This window comes from Protopterus annectens, chromosome 7.part0 (assembly GCF_019279795.1).
Source record: "Protopterus annectens isolate FY-2018-M chromosome 7.part0, PAN1.0, whole genome shotgun sequence".
Classification (NCBI taxonomy): domain Eukaryota; kingdom Metazoa; phylum Chordata; order Ceratodontiformes; family Protopteridae; genus Protopterus; species Protopterus annectens.
The window spans coordinates 742,485,846-742,504,910 of record NC_056739.1 but is presented as its reverse complement, the minus strand read 5'-3'; the positions used below and the strand labels follow the sequence as shown (position 1 = coordinate 742,504,910).

Genomic DNA, 19,065 nt, shown 5'->3' with positions numbered 1-19,065 from the left:
GTATTTGTCTGTGTTTTGGTCGGAAGAAGCTCCTAAGTGAAAGAGCTTACCAGTTTTGTAATAAATGGATAACTGGATGGAAAACAGAAAATGCACCCCTGGGATTCCACCTGTGTCCCTGCTGGACAGGGCTTTGGGTGCTCACTTGTCTAAACATGGACCAAACTCCTGGCTAGGCTTATAAGGGCCACAGGGCCAGTAGCCTAGTAACTTCCTATAATCCTATAATCCAGGTGATTCCTTCTCTTCTCCAATGATTCATTCCCTTTTTACTCACCCTCTCTACTTAGTCATCTCTTTCTTTCTCTGTGGTTTTGGTCTGTTCTTTCATGGTACACTTGTGTCACTCAGAGACAGAATCATCGGCTGTGACTTCCACTCTGGAAGGGGGAAGACCCTTAAAAATAAAACTTGTTTCTTGTAATAATCTGTGTTCGAGGTCAAAAAGATTTAAACATTTCACATTGGAAGATAATCTGCAGTGACCATGTATATCCTGAGGCAGAATGTTGTGCCCACATTTGGTGTATTTCTTGAAATCTTGAATCATTCTCCTTTCTCAAAAGTGACAAATAGTGAGCTATAAAATACTCTAAGGCACAGCATTTATCAAGAAAAAAGGAAAAAAAAACTATGACAAAATAGTGGAGGGAAAAGTAAAACAGAATTACATTTTCTTTAAGGAAAAACACTAGTAAGTTGTAAATGTAGGCTTAGGCAGGCATCTGTTAAAAATGAGAGAAAGGGAGTTTCTTAACCTATACAGACTGGCAAAATTTCTGAAAAAGTTAGCAGTAACGTAAGGCTATGTCCGAAGCCAAACAGGAGGGAAAAAAACACCTAGCTTCCCAAAACAAGAAGACCACTGGAAGATTATGTCTGGATCTGAAGAACAAGGGAGGGAAAAACCACATCACGGAAGAGGAGTTTGAGTGCTGGAGAGGCTTCTGTATGCAGAACTGCTGCTCTGGATCCACCACATTGGCATATAACACCCATCGAGATGGGCAGAGGGTACAATGCAGGATCAAATAATAATAAAAAAAAAAATTAACTTCACATTCTGAATATGCGGTGCTATACCAAGTTAATATCCCTTAAATCATGCGAGAATGTTGAAGTACTCACTGCTGGATCAATGTAAGAACTCGAACTGCTTCCACTGCAACGTCATATTCCTTATCTAATGTCATTGCAACCAATCTTGCCTGAAAAAAAAAATCAGAGGCAAAATTCATTTTAACAAAAAAAAAAAAAAAAAAAAAGATCACACTGTCATCACTGCGCTTTGGGCACCACACACTTTAGTGGGAAAAAAGACAGCAATTTACAAGCCTGTTAAATTCTGTGTTCATGGAATTATGACAGTGACTATACTGACCTAGAAATTAGTGATGCATATTTGCTTCAAAATAATTTTAAATTGCCATATTAGGAGCAAACTGAAAAATTTGAATCACACTGAAAAATGTTACTGTTTATAGAACACTGATCAAAAACAGATTTCCATGACAGTAAGTAACAAGACTTCTTCTCTGGTGCTTCTAACTTATCAGATGGCAATCTTAGTTGCCAGAATCTCCAGCAATAACATTCACTGTTGACTGCAAAAACCAAAAGTGGTCATTAGTCACCTGCTTATGACTAACAAAATGTAGAAGCCCCTGGGTTTTCTGAAGCTGTGGCTCTGCAAGTATCCATGCAAGACTTGGCTTGGCCATCAAGACAGAAAACGGCACTCAATCAATGGCACAGCCTAAGGCAACTCTCATTTGTCTCCTATAGATCCAGGGAGAAGAGAGATAACTTGTCTTTCTCAAGTTAATGCAAGACAGTTAACTACCAAGCAATAAAAGGTGACTGATCCCCTTTACAGTGTTCTCTGTACAGTGAAAAGAAATGAGAAGTTATGTACCTACCATAACGTTCCATGTTAGTTGTCTTCTCTCGCCTTCTTTCTTGCTTGATGGGTTCGGAGCCGATCCTCGGCTCCGACTCGGCACTTGCTAAGCTCGAGAGTCACTTTTACCAGCTCGAGGCAGCCCCATATCCCATGATGCAAGGCAGTAAGTACCCAGATCTCGTTTGATGACAATAGGCAATAGCACCTAGCATAAATAACTTCCAAAAGGAAGAAAGGAGGAGAGAAAAAGGCCTGAAGGATGGTAGGAAGACCAGCACTGTATGGTCTTCAGAAGCATAATTCCCTGTAGAGAGAAAAGTCTGTCCAGGCCTGGGGGAAGGAGGGAGGGTCGCAAGAAAGAAGGCGAGAGAAGACAACTAACATGGAACGTTATGGTAGGTACATAACTTCTCAATGTTAAGTTGTCAATCTCGCCTTCATTCTTGCTTGATGGGACCGCGTCCCTAGCACCTCTATCCTGGGTGGCTCAATGGAACAGACTCTTGAGAACTGTAGAGCCAAAACTGGCTCTGTCCCTGGAGGCCAAATCCAATTTGTAATGGGAAACAAATGTATGAGGAGTGGCCCAAGTAGCTGCTGCACAAATAGTGTCTAATGGAAGTCTAGCTTGAAAAGCTGTGGAAGTGGCTAAGCTTCTGGTTGAATGCACCTTAGGTTTCGAGCACAGCTGTTTTCCCCTGAGCTGATAAATTTCAGAGATCACAGAAGAAAGCCATCTAGATAAGGTCACTTTTGAAACAGGAAGGCCTTTCTTGTTATCAGCATAAGAAACAAAGAGATGATCGGATTTCCTGAATTGTTTTGTTCTGTCCAAATAATATCTGAGTTGGCGGTGAACATCAAGATAATGTAATTTTTGTTCCGATCTGTTTGAGTAGTTTGGGAAAAATACAGGAAGATCAATAGCCTGATTCAAATTAGTCTTTGAGGCGACCTTAGGCAAAAAGGTCGGATTAGTTCTCAATGATACTCTGTCTTTGTGGAAGACTAAATAGGGGGGGCGAACAGATAGAGCATGAAGTTCAGACACCCTCCTAGCCGATGTAATAGCAACCAGGAATAAAGTTTTCCATGAAAGAAATTTCAGGGAGCATGAAACAGCTGACTCGAAGGGAGGAAGAATCAAGGATGTCAGCACTAAATTTAGGTCCCATTGAGGAGGAGGACTCCTGATAGGAGGTTTCAGGAGAAAAATTCCTTTCAAGAAGGCTCTACAAAGCCTGTGGGACATAATGTTGTGATCTGCGAACCTGACATGATAGTTCGAGATAGCAGCCAACTGAACTTTGACCGTGGAAGAAGAGGAACCCGCGTGAAAAATTTTCGCTAAGAAATCCAAAACTGCTTGTACTGGAGCAGTGAAGGGATCAATATTTTTGGCTTTTGCCCAATAAGAAAAACGTTTCCATTTGCTAGTATAAATCCTTCTAGTAGAGGATTTTAAGGAAGCTACTATGATGTCTCTAACTGGATTAGAGATCACAGGAAGCCTGGCTAAGGAAGGAAGTGGAGCAACCATGCTGTAAGGTTGAGAGAAGGAATAGACCGGTGCAGCTGACCCGATTGGTGAATCAGAAGGTCTGGCACTGGGTCCAGATGCCACGGCTGCACCAAAAGGTGACGATGGAGGAACGGAAACCAAATTTGTCGAGGCCAATAAGGAGCAATGAGAATCATTTTGGCTCTCAAAACGGTGGCTTTCTGGATTACCTGTGGAATCAGAGGAAAGGGAGGAAAGGCATAAAGTCGTCCTGGGTCAGAGCGTCTCTGGGGGGATGGCCTTGTAGTGGGAAGAGAGAGAAGAAGTCTGGGCATTTGCTGTTTTGGGGAGTAGCAAAAAGATCGCAACATGGGCGGCCCCATTCTAGAAAAATCTCCTCCACTATAGATTGTTTGAGAGACCACTCGTGAGGCATGAGAATAGCTCTGCTCAATCTGTCCGCTAAAATGTTCGTTTTCCCAGGGATATGCGTTGCTACCAGAAACTGATGAGAGGAGATCGCCCATTGCCAAAGTCTGAGCGCTTCTCGACACAAGGGGTAGGACTTGGTTCCGCCCTGTTTGTTGATATACCATACTACAGACATGTTGTCTGTGTGGACTGCAATTGTCCCTAAAGGAAGAAAGTCGTTGAGGGCTTGCAACGTTAAAAGCACTGCTCTCATCTCTAGGACATTTATGTGCAGGTGGTATTCGAACGGTCGCCACGTCCCATGAACCATCCTGCCCTGATAATGCCCCCCCCCACCCGATCAGGGAGGCATCCGTAGTGACAGTGGCTACCGGGGTTGGGGGTACAAAGGGTCTGCCTTGGTGAATCTGGGGAAAAGTAATCCACCAAGGAAGATGATTCTTGCAAATCTGTGTCACCAGTATTTGGTGACGCATCGGAAGTTGTTGGTAAGACCACTGAGTGAACAACATCCATTGAAGAAGGCGCATATAGAAGCGGGCCAGGGGAAGAAGGGTGATGGCCGCAGCCATGAGACCCAACACCTTCAGAACCATTCTGGCTTGTACTTTCTTGCTGGCTAGGATGATCCTCACGTGACTTTGAATATCTAAGATTCTTTGGTCTGTGAGGGTAGCTGACATCCGAACAGTGTTTAAGTTTGCGCCTATGAAAGTAATAGACTGGCAGGGCAATAAGGAGGATTTTCCGTAGTTGATCGAGATGCCCAAATGAGTGCAAAGATTTATTGTGTAATCCCTGGCTTGAAGAAGCTGATGCCTGGTGGTGGCTGAAAGGAGCCAGTCGTCGAGATACGGAAACACCTGGAATCCTTGACGTCTCAGGTGAGCCGTGACCACTGCCATACATTTGGTGAACACTCTGGGGGCTGTAGTGAGACCAAAGGGCAGGGCTCTGAATTGGAAATGACTGGACCCCAGCCGAAAGCGGAGAAACCTTCTGGAGCGTCTGTGAATTTTTATGTGATAGTACGCATCCTGAAGATCTATTGAGCACATCCAGTTGTCCTTGTGTAAGAAGGGCAGAATTGACTGAAGAGTGATCATTTGGAATCTTGTCTTTCTCACAGACTTGTTGAGTCTGCTGAGATCCAATATTGGTCTCCAGTCTCCCGTCTTTTTGGGGACCAAAAAGAACCTTGAGTAGATTCCAGGCTCTGAATGGTCTGTTGTAACTGGCTGAATGGCTCTTTTTTGTAGAAGTTTTAAAACTTCTAACTCTGCAATTTCCCTTAGACCGGGTGGTACATCTGGAAGGGAATTTGAGTGAGAGAAGGAAGTTTCCTCGAAAGGAATTTTGTAACCCTCAGATATGATCGACTGTACCCATCTGTCTTGAGTTAGGGAAAGCCAGGCTTCTGGGTACAGCGATAGTCTTCCCCCGACTGCCTCCAAGGATGGACAGTCGGGCAACACCTCAGGGATGCTGAAAGGGCTCGTCAGAGAGAGGCTCTCTGCTTCCCTGGTTTTGTGGACCCCCTCTGCCTCTAGGGCGGCGTCTGTTATTGTTACCCCCTCTGCCTCTAGGGGTAAACTGACCACGTGAATCTGGCGTGACTCCTTGGGATTTGCGGAACCACATTTTGCCACCCTTCTGTCCCTTAGGGTAAGGTCTAGAAGGGGTGGAAAAACGGACCCCTACGGCAGAAAGAGTCTTGCCGTCCTGCTCACACCTGGTCAATGTTTCCTTCACTTGAGGGCCAAACAAAGCTGACCCATCAAAGGGAGAGTTTGTGAAGGACGCCTTAAAGGGATCTGCAAAATTACAGAGCCGCATCCAGGCTTGGCGTCTAAGAGCCACACCTGTACCTGCAGCCCTACTCGCTCCATCTGCTGCATATGATATCAGTCGCATGGTGGAGTTAGCAATAGAATTAAGGGTTCCTAGCTGCGAAGCAATTTTTTCCTGAGCCCCTGCAGCTGTGGGATCCTGTACTACTTCACCTAGCTCCTTAAGGATATCCCTTTGGAGTCTGGTGAAGTGACATAAGTAGTTCAGCGAGCGCATAGCAAAGGTCGCTGAAGAGAACATCCGCTTACCATACCTATCCATGGTCCTAGAGTCCTTATTAGGAGGATGGACAGGTACGGAAGGATCTGCAAGTTCCTTCTTAGTGGCAGCCGCCACCACCATGGCATCAGCAGGGACACCTTTCGTAAGGAATTGCTTGTCCGGAGGGGCAGTAATAAATTTAGACTGCCTCCTAGGAACTGGCTCTACAGAGTCAGGAGCAGCCCAAGCCTTTCGAGCAATAACCTGCTTAAGGGGGTCAAAAGGTGGAGACACCCAGGAGGTGGAGGGCCGAGATCCAAACGCCTCCAGGTATACCGACTCATCCTCAGAGGGATTATTGGAGGGCCAGTTTCCCCTCTGTTTAAGGAGTTCTAGGATGTCTGAAAAGGAGACATCCTCAGAGGGGGATCTTGGGGATCCCTCCGACTCATCTAAGTCGGTATCTGAAGTGATAGACTCGGGGGGAGTCTACGTGTTTCCTCTTACAGGTCCTCTTGCGCGGAGGATCCCCTGACTGATCAGGAGAATCCTCGGAAGAGAGGGCTCTTCCCAGTGGGGAAACCTGAGGCGGAGGATCTCTGGGTCCGGGAGCAAGAGAGATGGCAGATATATCGACAGGCACCGTAGAGGGAGGAGCTAAGGGAACAGACTGCTGGCTGAGTCCAGTGGCTAGCACACTCTTCATCACCTCGAAGGCTCCCCCGCCAGGGAGGTCCGAGAGAACCCGTTCCGAAGAACCAGGAACTCCAGGGCCCACCAAAAGGGAAGGCTCCGAGGCAGATGTCGGAGCCGAGCTCACCAAGGCAGAGGCTCCAAGGGAAAGAGTGGGGTCGGACAAGGGTCCGATGCCACTCACCCCCTCGGAGGAGACCAGGGAAGCCCGACCACCGAATCCCTCTAAGGAAGGTCTCGAAGAGGAGATAAGAGTAGAGGCTGAGGGAGCAGAAGGGGGGGGGGGTATCTGTCCCTCAGCCATACCAGAAACCATTCCCGAAGACTCCAGCTCCAAACTCTGAGGTAGAGTCGAAGGAGGAACTGCAAGGGGGTGTGGACTAATAGTCGTCTGTTGAGACGGACTATGTAGCATCTGGGCCAGTGCCTGTGATTTTAATAATCTACTGACCACCCTCTCTAAATCATGGTCAGAAAGCCTGGATGACCTGGATGATCGGCTCCGATGGCTCCGTTCCGAGAGGAGAGGCCGGAGCCGAAAGTATCGGTTCCAAGGAAGGGGACCTGGACCTCTTCCTCGAAGGAACCATCGGAGCCAGCGAAACCATGGATGCCGCCGAGCCGACAACTTTCGGCACCGACAGAAGGTTCGATGCATCGGCTCCGCCGGAGCCGATACAGACATAAAAGTAGCGGTGTCGGCGCGTCGGCGCCGACACCGCCTGAGCCACATGGTGGTCGGAGCCAGTCGGAGCCAACACCGATGTGACCGAACCAGTATCGGCACCGATAGCCATCGGTGCCGAGGGTTTGCAAACTAGGATCGGCTCCAGCCGAGCGATCTCGACTCTGAAAGAGTCGGAACCGAGGCCGCAGGCTTAGAGACAGAAGCCTGGGCCTTGGAAGACTTGGAAGTCTTAGTCGGGCCGACTTAGCCGGAGAGCCCTCCGGTTTAAGAAGGCCCCTCAAAATCAATTTGTTTCTCCTCTCCTGCAGGACTCTCTGGCTAAAAGAATGACATATTGCACAGGAGTCCTGCAGGTGGAGAGGTCCCAGGCAGTATAAGCAAGAAGTGTGACCATCTGTCAGAGACATCTTCTGACAGCACGAGTCACACTTCTTAAAGCCTGAGACCCTTTCCTTGGACATAGTTGTAACAACACACACACAACACAGTCCCAAGAAATAGTTATCCCAAAATAGTCAGATAACTAACCTCTAATACACACACACACACCCTAACAAGGGGGGGATGGGAGGGGAGAAGGCCTGACTAAAAATATAAAGGAGTGAGGGATTTTCTAGTCAGAAAGGGACTTAAATTAACTATAAACGTTAAAAAATAAAGTTTAAAGTTGAAAAGGGGGCTAAAACAGTAATATCTAAATCACTTACCAGGAGCTGGTAAAAGGAGGACCTCATCAGCGAAGCGACAAACGAGATCTGGGTACTTACCGCCTTGCATCATGGGATATGGGGCTGCCTCGAGCTGGTAAAACTGACTCTCGAGCTTAGCAAGTGCCGAGTCGGAGCCGAGGATCGGCTCCGAACCCATCAAGCAAGAATGAAGGCGAGATTGACAACTTAACATCTAAAATTCCACTGCGTTTGAAATAAAAGTTCACTTCAACTCAATTCTCATCTCTAGGTGAGGTACATCAAGCTGTATTCACCTCAGTGCCCTCACTACAAATCAACGCTATAGACAAACTTTCATACAAGATTCGCCTTTATACCCTAACAACTCCTCCAGCAACACTACTACAAAAGCATACCTCAAGTATTACCTCATCAACACTCAATCCCTCCACCAGAAGTTTGTCCAAAATAACCCCAACACTGATCTCTATACCAATCTTCTTCTATTCCCACCCTAAAATCCTCAATACTAATCACTACAACCTAAAACTAATACAGATACCCAAATTACTTAAAACTCCTAAAACAACTAGACTTTTTTTATGACCTTAAACTTGTGTGGGGACATTCACCGCAATCCAGGTCCCATTCCTACAATAGAGAGTAAAAAAACTAAAATGCATTACTCTTGATATCAGGAGCATGTGCAATAAAATATACTCTTTCATGCCTGGTTAACACACACTAACCTAGACATCCTTGTTATTACAAAGACTTGTCTAAAACCAGAAATAAAATGTAATGAAATTCTTCCACCTGGTTATAACATTATCACAGTAGACAGAGCACATAAAAAGGTGGTGGAACAGCCCTCAATTTCCCTAACAACTTGATGGTTTCCCAATACTCAAATACTATATCAAAAGTCTCCACAGCCAAAATCCTTGCAACATTTCTAAAACTTAATTCATCTAAGAACATCTGCATAGTTGTTTTGTACATCCCACCTGGGCAAAACATTCCCATTCTAGAAAAAAATCTAGCCTGGATGTCTGAAACAATACTGAATGAAACCATTATCCTAGGGGATATTAACATTAACTGACAGACACTAACCTCACGCCAACCAACAAAAACAGTATAAACCTCTGTGGCTTGCTTTACTCAACTTATAAATACTGCTACCAGAATAGCAAAAATTACATCCAACACTCCACCCTGGACTGAATACTAGTCTCGAACCCTTCTAACTTTATATCCTCAGGCACACTTCCCAGCTCCTTAAATGACCACCTACCAGCCTACACTCACAGGACTATCACAACGAACACAACTTCAAAACTATACGTAACCTACAAAAACTCAGCAAAGAGGTATTTAATCTCTACAGACTGGTCCATCCAAAAAAGACTTCCCCTTAACGATATTGAACACATCAACAGCACCTTCCTAAGTATTAACTCCACAGCCACTCAGCAAACAAAGAATAAAAAATAACTATGCCCCACGGCTCACCAAATCATGTATAATTCTAATGAAAGACAGGGACAAACATGGATTGCCTGGCTAAAGAATGAAAACATAAATCTTCAGTTATACAGACAACTCCACAATCAAACAATATTGTGTGATTAAAAAAATCATACTGTTCCTACATTCAAGATGACCACAAAAACAACCCTAAGGCATTCTGGTCCTCTGTAACCTCATTACTCAACCCAGGAAATAAAAAAATAATGCCAATCCATACCCCAATATACCACCTCTTCAAACAGCCTCCGAATTCAACACATATGTTATAGTGTCTATATCCAACCTAAAAGTAAATCCAACTCATCCACCCCAACTCACTACTTCTACTAAAACCCATCAATATTAACTTCTACATACCCCACCCATCACACACACACACAAACCCAACCCCTTACTCATAACCAAAAACCAAACCATCCCCAGCTTACTTTTCAGCCCATCCCTTTATCTCAAATAAAAAACTACTACAAAAACTGAAACCCTGCTCAACCTCAGAAGACAGCCTCTCACCAAAATACCCTAAAGCTTGTCTCAGAGGTGATAGCATTCCCTGTTAGCATCTTAATAGATCCATAGCTGAATCACGTGTCCCTAATGTATTGAAAAGATCACACATTATCCCTTTACATAAGGGACACAACTCCACTGACATCACAAACTTTTGTGTTATTGTAATCTTGCCCCCCCACTCTAAAATTCTACAAAAATGTGTGCACCTACAACTTCTCCACCATCTTACACAAAACAACCTACATTCTAACACTAAACATGGCTTTAGAGCTGCACACTAGTACCTCAACAGCCTTATCTTTCATGGACTCTGTCAAAAAAGCATGTAACACTGGCAAACTAGTAACTGCAGTATTTCTAGATTTGTCAAAAGCATTTGGTGTGGTATCTCACCCCAAACTCCTTAAAGAACTTTCCAGCATTGATCTATCTTCCTCCTCACTTCAGTGGTTTTCTAACTACCTAGCTGACAGGCACAGCAAGCAGTAAAATGACAAGGCTCTATCTCCCCATATCACATCACCCCCACAGGTGTACCTCAAGGATCCATCCTTGGCCCATTACTATTTAATGTCTTTGCCAATAACTTGTATACATCCTCCTGTGAAGGCACTCTAATCCAATATGCAGATGACTCCACTATCATCTGAGTATCAGACAAATTAACTCACCTAAAACACAACACAAGCAGCTTTCTCCTTCATAGAAACATGGCTGTCCAATGCTGAACTTCTATAGAACCACCCCCCACCCAAAAAAAAACCAAATCTCCCTCTCTTTACCTTCATCCCATAGTTCCAACAAAACAAACTTCCAGATCTTTTCAGCCAACAATACTGAAATTTAATTGGTTTAGCATACTAAACTGTCACAAATGATGAAAATCGCAAGTTTGACCTACACATACACAATATTAAAAACACCAAAAACTTGGCATGCTATACAGGAATAAAAACTTACTCACAGCAGCTACCAAAATTACCCTGTCCAACACCTACCTCTTACCCTGTTATATGGGGTCCCAATTCTAACTAACTTACAGGCCTCTCTCAGAAAAAAAATGTAAAGCTGCTATAACAAAATTGCCAAATTTGCCATAAACTCAAACCCTTTAACTCATCACTGTAAAGCCCTACATTCCATAAGATTGCTTGAACTCCCCCTCCACCTTCAATATATACAACTTACTACAGTATACAAAATCATCCACAACGAACTAGCTTGTCCTGCTCTTAGCCCATTAATCAACTTTTATATCCCAAATAAACAGAGCCGAAGACAAACATCTCTTCACAACTTATAAACCAATAAAAACCCCAGGCCTAAGCCTTTACTCCTGCTTGGTGGCAAAACTTTGAAAGTCCCTTCCTTTAACTAACCAGACTGCTACTAACCTGCACTCCTTCAAAAACTCTGTAAAAGAATACTTCAACAAAGCTTGGGCTTGCTCCTGTATGAGCCCAGGCTGAGGTACTCTTACACCTTTTTTTACCTCTACACTCTCGACCCCCACTACTAACTTACCTTACCCTCCCTTTCTCTACACATAGTCCACTGAGGTTACACTCGTACCTTTTCCATATCTATACCTACTATTCCCCTCTATCACACCCTACTCTTCTCTACTTGTACTATCCTATGCCTTCCACCAATATAATCTATCATATTTTATGACCTCCAGAATATTAATAATTATTGTTAATCTATTATATAAATAATGCTGCACCTTCCCATTAGCAGGATTTCCATATAATTTATGTTTGAACACTATGACTTTATTTTACCTGTTGAGTTTTTATTCTAGCAAAGTAATGTGTAGTTTTTCAAATTTTGTGCTTGAATGTGTTAACCATATGTATCTGGAGCTTTTCTCCCCGGGCATCTGCTGAGAATGGGCACCTCATTATTCAGTTGGACTTTCCCAGTAAACAACTGCCAAATAAATAAGCCACTAAAACTCCAGAAAAAATAATCTGCTACAGTAACTGAAGCCAGAAAGAATAACTCCCCACATTCAAACTGATTTGTTTCTTCCCTTAGGTCTTTATGTGCTCCTAACATAACAGATGGATATGAACGTTATGTACTTACCATAATATCAGACCTGTCTTGTCTGATCTTCCTCAGTTCAACGCATGGAGGAGTCCGATCTGACTGGATCTGACCTCAGCCCCACCTCTGAAGCTGCACACATTTAGGGCTCTGATGCCTCCCCTACCCTTAATTTCCTGCAGTCCACCTTAAAACCTCAAACCAAGGATGCCACCACCAGTTACAAATCTAGACATATAGCTAACTTTAAAAATTGATTCCTAACTTAATGGGAAGCTTTTAGGAGGGGATCACAGTTAGATAGGACTGTTCAAAGACAAGGTCCACGTGACATGCATTCGGTCACCCGACACCAACAGATAAGAATCTGCAAGGGGGAAGGAAGGTTGAAACGGACAAAAATTAGACAACATGGCTCTATCGTTGTCAAGTACTTAACTTTCATATTCGATGTCTATTTTCATCTGATTCAATGTAGGAGACATTCTCAAGCTGCGTTTACCTGGATGGTATCAGGGATCCTGAAGATGGTGGAACCAAAAGAGGAATAAGATCTGGATTGTACATCCAATTTACAATGAGAAACAAAAGTGTTGAACAAACTGCAGCAGCACAAATATCAATGGAAAGACTCTTCATGAAGATTGTTGAAATAGCTATTGCTCTTGTGGAATGAGTGTTGGGGCTTTGATTGCAGGGATAAGCTCTCTTTACTGTATGCAAAGGAAATACAATCTGACAACTATCTTGAAAGAGTAACCTTAGAAACTGCTTATCCCAGTTTAGGTCTAGAATATGCAATGAACTGGTCAGATTTCCTGAGGTGTTTCATTCTATGGAGATAAAAAAAAATCTGAGTTGATGATGAACACCCAACATATGCAGAGTATATTCAATGTTATTGGAGAATTGGGGAAAAAAAACACTGGTAGGTGAATGTATTAGTTTAAACTTGCTTTGGATGTCACCTTAGGAAGGAGAGACACATTAGTCCTTAAGGAAACTTGGTCTTTGTGGAAAACCAGTTAAGTGGGTTTGCAAGAAAAGGTTTGTAACTGAAATTCATCTGACCGCTTTAACAGCCTTCCAAGACAGGAACTTCAAGTCTGCTGAAACTCCTACTTCATAAGGAGGTTGAGTTAATGCTTGAAGCAAAAAAGTAATATCCAATTGAGGTACAGGGTCTTTTGGCAGTCATAGAAGGAATGCTGCCCTCAAAAAGGTTTTAGGCACCATTAGAGATGCTATGGAGGTGTCCCCCTCTGACCTATGTAGAAATTTGAAATTGCAGCCATTTACACTTTGATACTGGAAAAACTGGAACTACTATAAGAAGGTCAGACAAACTCCAGTATGGAAGGGATGGGAGCAAGAAAAGGAACCATTTCTTTTGATGAAGCACAGATGAAAAATATTTTCCATTTGCTATGATAAATGTTTTTTGTGGTTAGCTTTTGAGAGGCTGAGATAATCTGAACAACCAATGGTGGAAGCCTGACATCTCTGGCTAAGATCAGAACTGGATGAACCAAGAGAGGTTAGTCTCGTGAATTTCTGGTCTGGAGGAGACAATCCAGACGGGTGAGTCAAAAGATTTGGATACTGATCCAAATTCCATGGAGGGTGTACTAGCAGAGGTTACAGGAACATGAACATGTTTCTCGAAGCCAGAAGGGAGCAATGAGGACTCACTCTGTCCTTGAGCTTTCTTGCTTTCTGGATGAATTTGTTCATTAGAAGTAATGGAGAAAATGCATAAAGAGACTCGGTGGCCAATTGTGAACTACAGTCTTTCACTGAGTGTCCTTGTGGAGGAAGCAGGTTTGTTACTCAGGCAGGATGCAAAAAAAGGTCACAGTACGGTTGGGCCCCAGTGAAGGAAAATCAAAGATGTCACAGTTGCACTGAGGGAACACTTGAGAGGCATTAAGATAGTCCTGTTCAGTTTGTCTGATAACACAATGGACATCCTTGGGATGTGCACTGCTGTCAAAAATCAGTGCAACAGCATTGCCTGCTGCCTTACTCTCATGGCTTCCTGACATAGGTTCCTACCTGTTTGCTGATATACCAGACTATGCCATTTTTTTTTTTTTTTTTTAACACTTTTATTGAATTATCATTTGTGACATAGGCAAATTTACTTTTACGTAAAAGTAATCAAACTATATTAACAAGTTCATGTTTACAAATTTCATACTTCACATACATTGCTATATATCATATAACCTAAGCAACATTACATAAATTATTCAATTCCTGCCTTTTATTTTTCAGACTACTGCCATGCTGTCCATTTGTATGTAAATCACACTCTTGGGGAGAATGTCCTGAAATGCCAGCAATGCTAGGAGGGCTGCTCATCTCCAAAAGACTGATGTGGAGATTGGACTCTGGATATGACCAAGAACCTTGGACCATTCTCCCTTTGAAATGCCCCCCCCCCCGAAGGGAGGCATCTGTGGTTATGACAGCCGAAGGGATATCCATGTGGAAGGGACAAGCTTCCATCACTGATGGCAATCCAGCTAACATGATCTCTGCATATTTGAGTAATGCAAATTTGGGCATGTAGAGAAATAGAAGTTATGTCCTTACCATAACGTTCCATGTGGAGTGTTCATCTCGCCTTTGTTCTTACACATGGGTTCGGAGCCGATCCTCGGCTCCATGTCGGCCGCTTGCAAGCTCTGCATCGAGAAGAAGTTCGAGACAATCTAATACCCACAATCCCCCTCTGCCTTTACCTCAGATCTAGTTTGCAAGCAAACCAGTCTCCAGAGAGAGCACACTCATGCTTACATCACATATGCACAGAACTAAGAGTCTATATATATATATATATATATATATATATATATATATATATATATATATATATATATAGACACATCCACATATATATACATGTCAACTATATACACAACAACTGCAAAGCAGAAGCAGAATGCCCCAGGCCAGGCACCAAAAACTGAACGTTCTTCCTAAGGGCGGGAGGGTGGGAATGTAAGAACAAAGGCGAGATGAACACTCCACATGGAACGTTATGGTAAGGACATAACTTCTATATGTGATAGTGTTCAATCTCGCCGTTTGTTCTTACACATGGGTAGCGTCCCTAGCTCCTTGTTCCTGAGGAACTCACGGAAGGACGTTCTTGAGCACAGTGGAACCAAAGGTTGCCCTGTCCCTAGAAACCTTGTCTACCTTATAATGAGAAATGAATGTATGTGGCTTAGACCAAGTAGCAGCCGCACAAATAGCGCCTAGTGGTAGGCGGGCTGCATGAGCCAGGGATGTAGACACTGATCTTGTGGAATGTCCTTTGGGTTTGTGCAAAAGAGTTTGATTTGAAGAATCATAGACATAGATTATACAATCCGTTAACCACTTAGAAAGAGTTCTTTTGGTAACCGCTACTCCTTTCCTGTTATCAGCAAAGGCCACAAAAAGTTGATCAGTTTTTCTGTGATCTTTTGTTCTATCCAAGTAAAACCTTAGCTGTCTGTGAACATCTAATTTGTGCAACATATACTCCATTTTGTTGGAGTGATTCATGAAGAAGGTGGGTAATTCAATGGACTGATTAATATTATTAATAGAACAAACTTTAGGAAGGAAGGATGAATTAGTTCGAAGAGAAACTCTGTCAGAGTGTAAGATCAAATAAGGGTGCTTAATGGAGAGGGCTTGAAGTTCAGATACTCGCCTGGCGGATGTAATGGCTACCAAAAAGAGAGTCTTCCAAGACAAAAATTTCAATGGGCAAGAGGAGGCTGGTTCAAAGGGGGGCAACATTAATTTAGATAACAATAAGTTTAGACTCCAAGGTGACGTAGGAGATCTAATTGGTGGTCTAATATGAAAAGCCCCTTTTAAAAAGGCTTTACAAAGTCTGTGGGCCATAACAGGAGCCCCACATTCTTCCACATGGAAATTAGAAATGGCAGCCAATTGAACTCTTAATGTGGCAGGAGAAGCACCCTGATGGAACAAGTCTGTTAAAAACTCTAATATTTTATTCAAAGGAGCTATAAAAGGATCCACTTGCTGTGTATTCGCCCAGAATACAAATCGCTTCCATTTACTAGAATATGTTTTAGTAGTGGAAGCTTTATGAGAAGCCACTAATATATTCTGAACTGCAGGCGAAAGAAGATCAGACCGGGCTAAGTTGGGAATTGGAGCAGCCAAGCTGCTAGATGGAGGGACAAGAGCGCGGGATGGGGAGCCCCTGACGAGTGAGTCAATAGATCTGGCTCTGGGTCCAGGATACAGGGTCCCCGAATGCAGTGTGTCTTCAGGAAGGGAAACCAAATTTGACGAGGCCAGAAGGGGGCAATGAGGATTATTGTCCTGTGTAGGTTTCTGGCTTTCTGGAGAAACTTTGATATCAGGGGAAATGGAGGAAATGCGTACAGGAGTCCCGGGGGCCAATCGTGAATCAGTGCGTCCCTGGGGACTTCCCTGGAGGGGGTTATAGGGCAAAGTAGCTCCTGTATTTGGCGTTCATTGGAGACGCAAACAGATCGCAGGAAGGCTGGCCCCACGTGCGAAAAATCTTTTTCGCAACTGACTGTTTTAGGGACCACTCGTGCGGTAACAGAATTGCTCTGCTTAGCCTGTCGGCTATGATGTTGGATGACCCCGGGATGTGCGTTGCTATTAGAAAGCGACCCGTGGACTCCGCCCATTGCCAGATTCTCATGGCCTCTGCATAGCTGATAGGACTTGGTTCCCCCTTGTTTGTTTATGTACCAGACTACCGACATGTTGTCCGTCTGAACTGCAATAGTTCCCAGAGGAAGAAGGGGAGCAAAGTGTTGCAACGCTAGAAACACTGCCCTCAACTCTAGAACATTGATGTGCAGATTGTACTCCAAATTGGTCCATTCGCCTTGGACTGTCTGTCCCTGAAAGATGCCCCCCCACCCTATCAGGGAAGCATCCGTGGTCACCGTAACTGTAGGCGGGTAGCACAAATGGTCTCCCTTGGAAAGGTTGCACGCTTGAAGCCACCAGTTTAGGTGTGTTTTGCATGTGTTCGTTATAAGAATCTCGTGTGTTAGAGGTAGTTGTTGGAACGACCATTGTGCAAACAGTAGCCATTGTAGGACTCTCATGTGCAGCCTTCCCAAGGGTATTGCAATAAGAGAAGCTGACATGAGTCCCAAAACCTTCAGTACCAGTTTTGCTGGGGATTTCCTGGACAAGAGAAGAAGACGATGTGAGTCTGAAGTGAAAGTATCCTTTCTGGAGGAAGTCTTAGAATTAACTGATGTGTGTTTAATTCCGCTCCTATGAACAAGATACTCTGTGATGGCTGAAGTAAGGATTTTCCGAAGTTTACGGAAATTCCTAGGTGAACACACAGTTGAAGAGTATAGTCTCTGGCCTGTACTAGTTGACGCTGGGTGGTGGCAGAAAGGAGCCAGTCGTCCAGATACGGAAACACCTGGAATCCTTGGCGTCTCAAGTGAGACGCTACCACTGCCATGCATTTGGTGAAGACCCTGGGGGCTGAGGTCAGACCAAAGGGCAGGGCTCGAAATTGAAAGTGACTGGCCCCCAGCCGGAAGCACAAATGATCTCTGGATGCCCTGGCCATTTTGATGTGGTAGTATGCATCCTTCAGATCTATTGAGCACATCCAGTCATCCTTCTGTAAGAATGGAAGGATCGATTGAAGCGTGACCATTCGGAACTTTTCTTTCTTGACGAAGGTATTGAGGTCGCTTATGTCCAGAATGGGCCTCCAGTCCCCTGTTTTCTTTGGAACTAAAAAGAACCTTGAGTAAGTCCCGAATCCTTGCTGGTCCGCTGGGACTGGTTGGATGACTCTTTTTCTAGCAGCTTTGAAATTTCTATAGCTGCTGGCTCTCGCAGATGGGGCGGTACATCTGGGAGTCTTTTCTTTGGAATGGGATGGGATAGAAAGGGTATGTTGTAACCTCTGGTAACCACGCTTTTTACCCACTTGTCTGTAGTTATGTTTTGCCAGGCCTGAGGGTATAAAGCTAAGCGACCCCGACTGCCTCCAGAGCAGGACAGTCGGGCCTCCTCTCAGGAGTGCTGGAAAGGTTTACCAGGGAGTGTATCCCTGTCACCTTGATTCTCGGACCCCTCTGCCGCCAGGGTGGCGTCTTCCACCTCTGCCCCCGCCTCTGCCTCTAGAAGGGGCATCACCCTGTGTGCCTGGGAAAGATCCTTGGGGTTTTCGAAACCACATTTTTCCACCACGTTGCCCTTTGGGGTACGGTCTGGTTGGGGTGGAAAAACGGACTCCGACAGCAGACAGAGTCTTTCCCTCCTGTTCACACTAAGGGTCTCCTTTACTTTGGGGCCAAAGAGAGTGGCACCGTCAAATGGGGAGTTAGTAAAGGAAGACTTGAAGGCTTCCGCAAATGAACATAAGCGCATCCAGGATTGTCTGCGAAGAGCAATCGCTGAAGCTGCTGCCCTACTCGAACCTTCGGCGTAAGAGATCAGCCTCATGGACGAGTTCACAATGGATGTAAGGGTATTAAGTTGCGCTGTCACTTTCTCTGAGACAGCAGCATCTGTAGTACCCTGGAGGGTATCTCCCAACTCTTTGACTAGATCCCTCTGTAGTCGTGTAAAGTGGGTCAAATAGTTCAGGGATCGCATGGAAAAAGCCGCTGAACTAAAAATGCGCTTCCCATACCTGTCCATAGTCCTAGAATCTTTATTAGGGGATGGACAGATGAGGAAGATTCCGACATCTCCTTTTCGTGGCCGCTGACACCACCATAGCGTCCACTGGAACTCCTTTTGTTAAGTAAGTCTTGTCCTGGGGTGCAGTGATATACTTATTGGGTTTCCTTGGGACTGGTTCCACTGTGTCAGGAGCCTCCACGCCCTTCGAGCAATAAGTTCCATTAATTCGTCAAGGGCGGAGTGACCCAGGAGGAAGAAGGGCGAGCACCGAATGCCTTCAGCAAAACTGACTCATCCTCAGAAGGGGGGAGGGACTGCCAGTCACCTCTCTGTTTCAGGATCTCCAATATGT

General features: G+C 44.4%; 1 protein-coding gene across 1 annotated transcript in view; it reads right to left on the bottom strand.

The window, feature by feature from the left end:
* STAG3 (stromal antigen 3) overlaps positions 1–19,065 on the bottom strand; it is a 4,836,058-nt gene that overhangs the window by 2,806,534 nt on the left and 2,010,459 nt on the right. Inside the window, exon 12 of the mRNA XM_044077272.1 lies at positions 1,129–1,208. Within this exon, the coding sequence (XP_043933207.1) occupies positions 1,129–1,208 (80 nt within the window). The remainder of the gene's footprint in view (positions 1–1,128; positions 1,209–19,065) is intronic.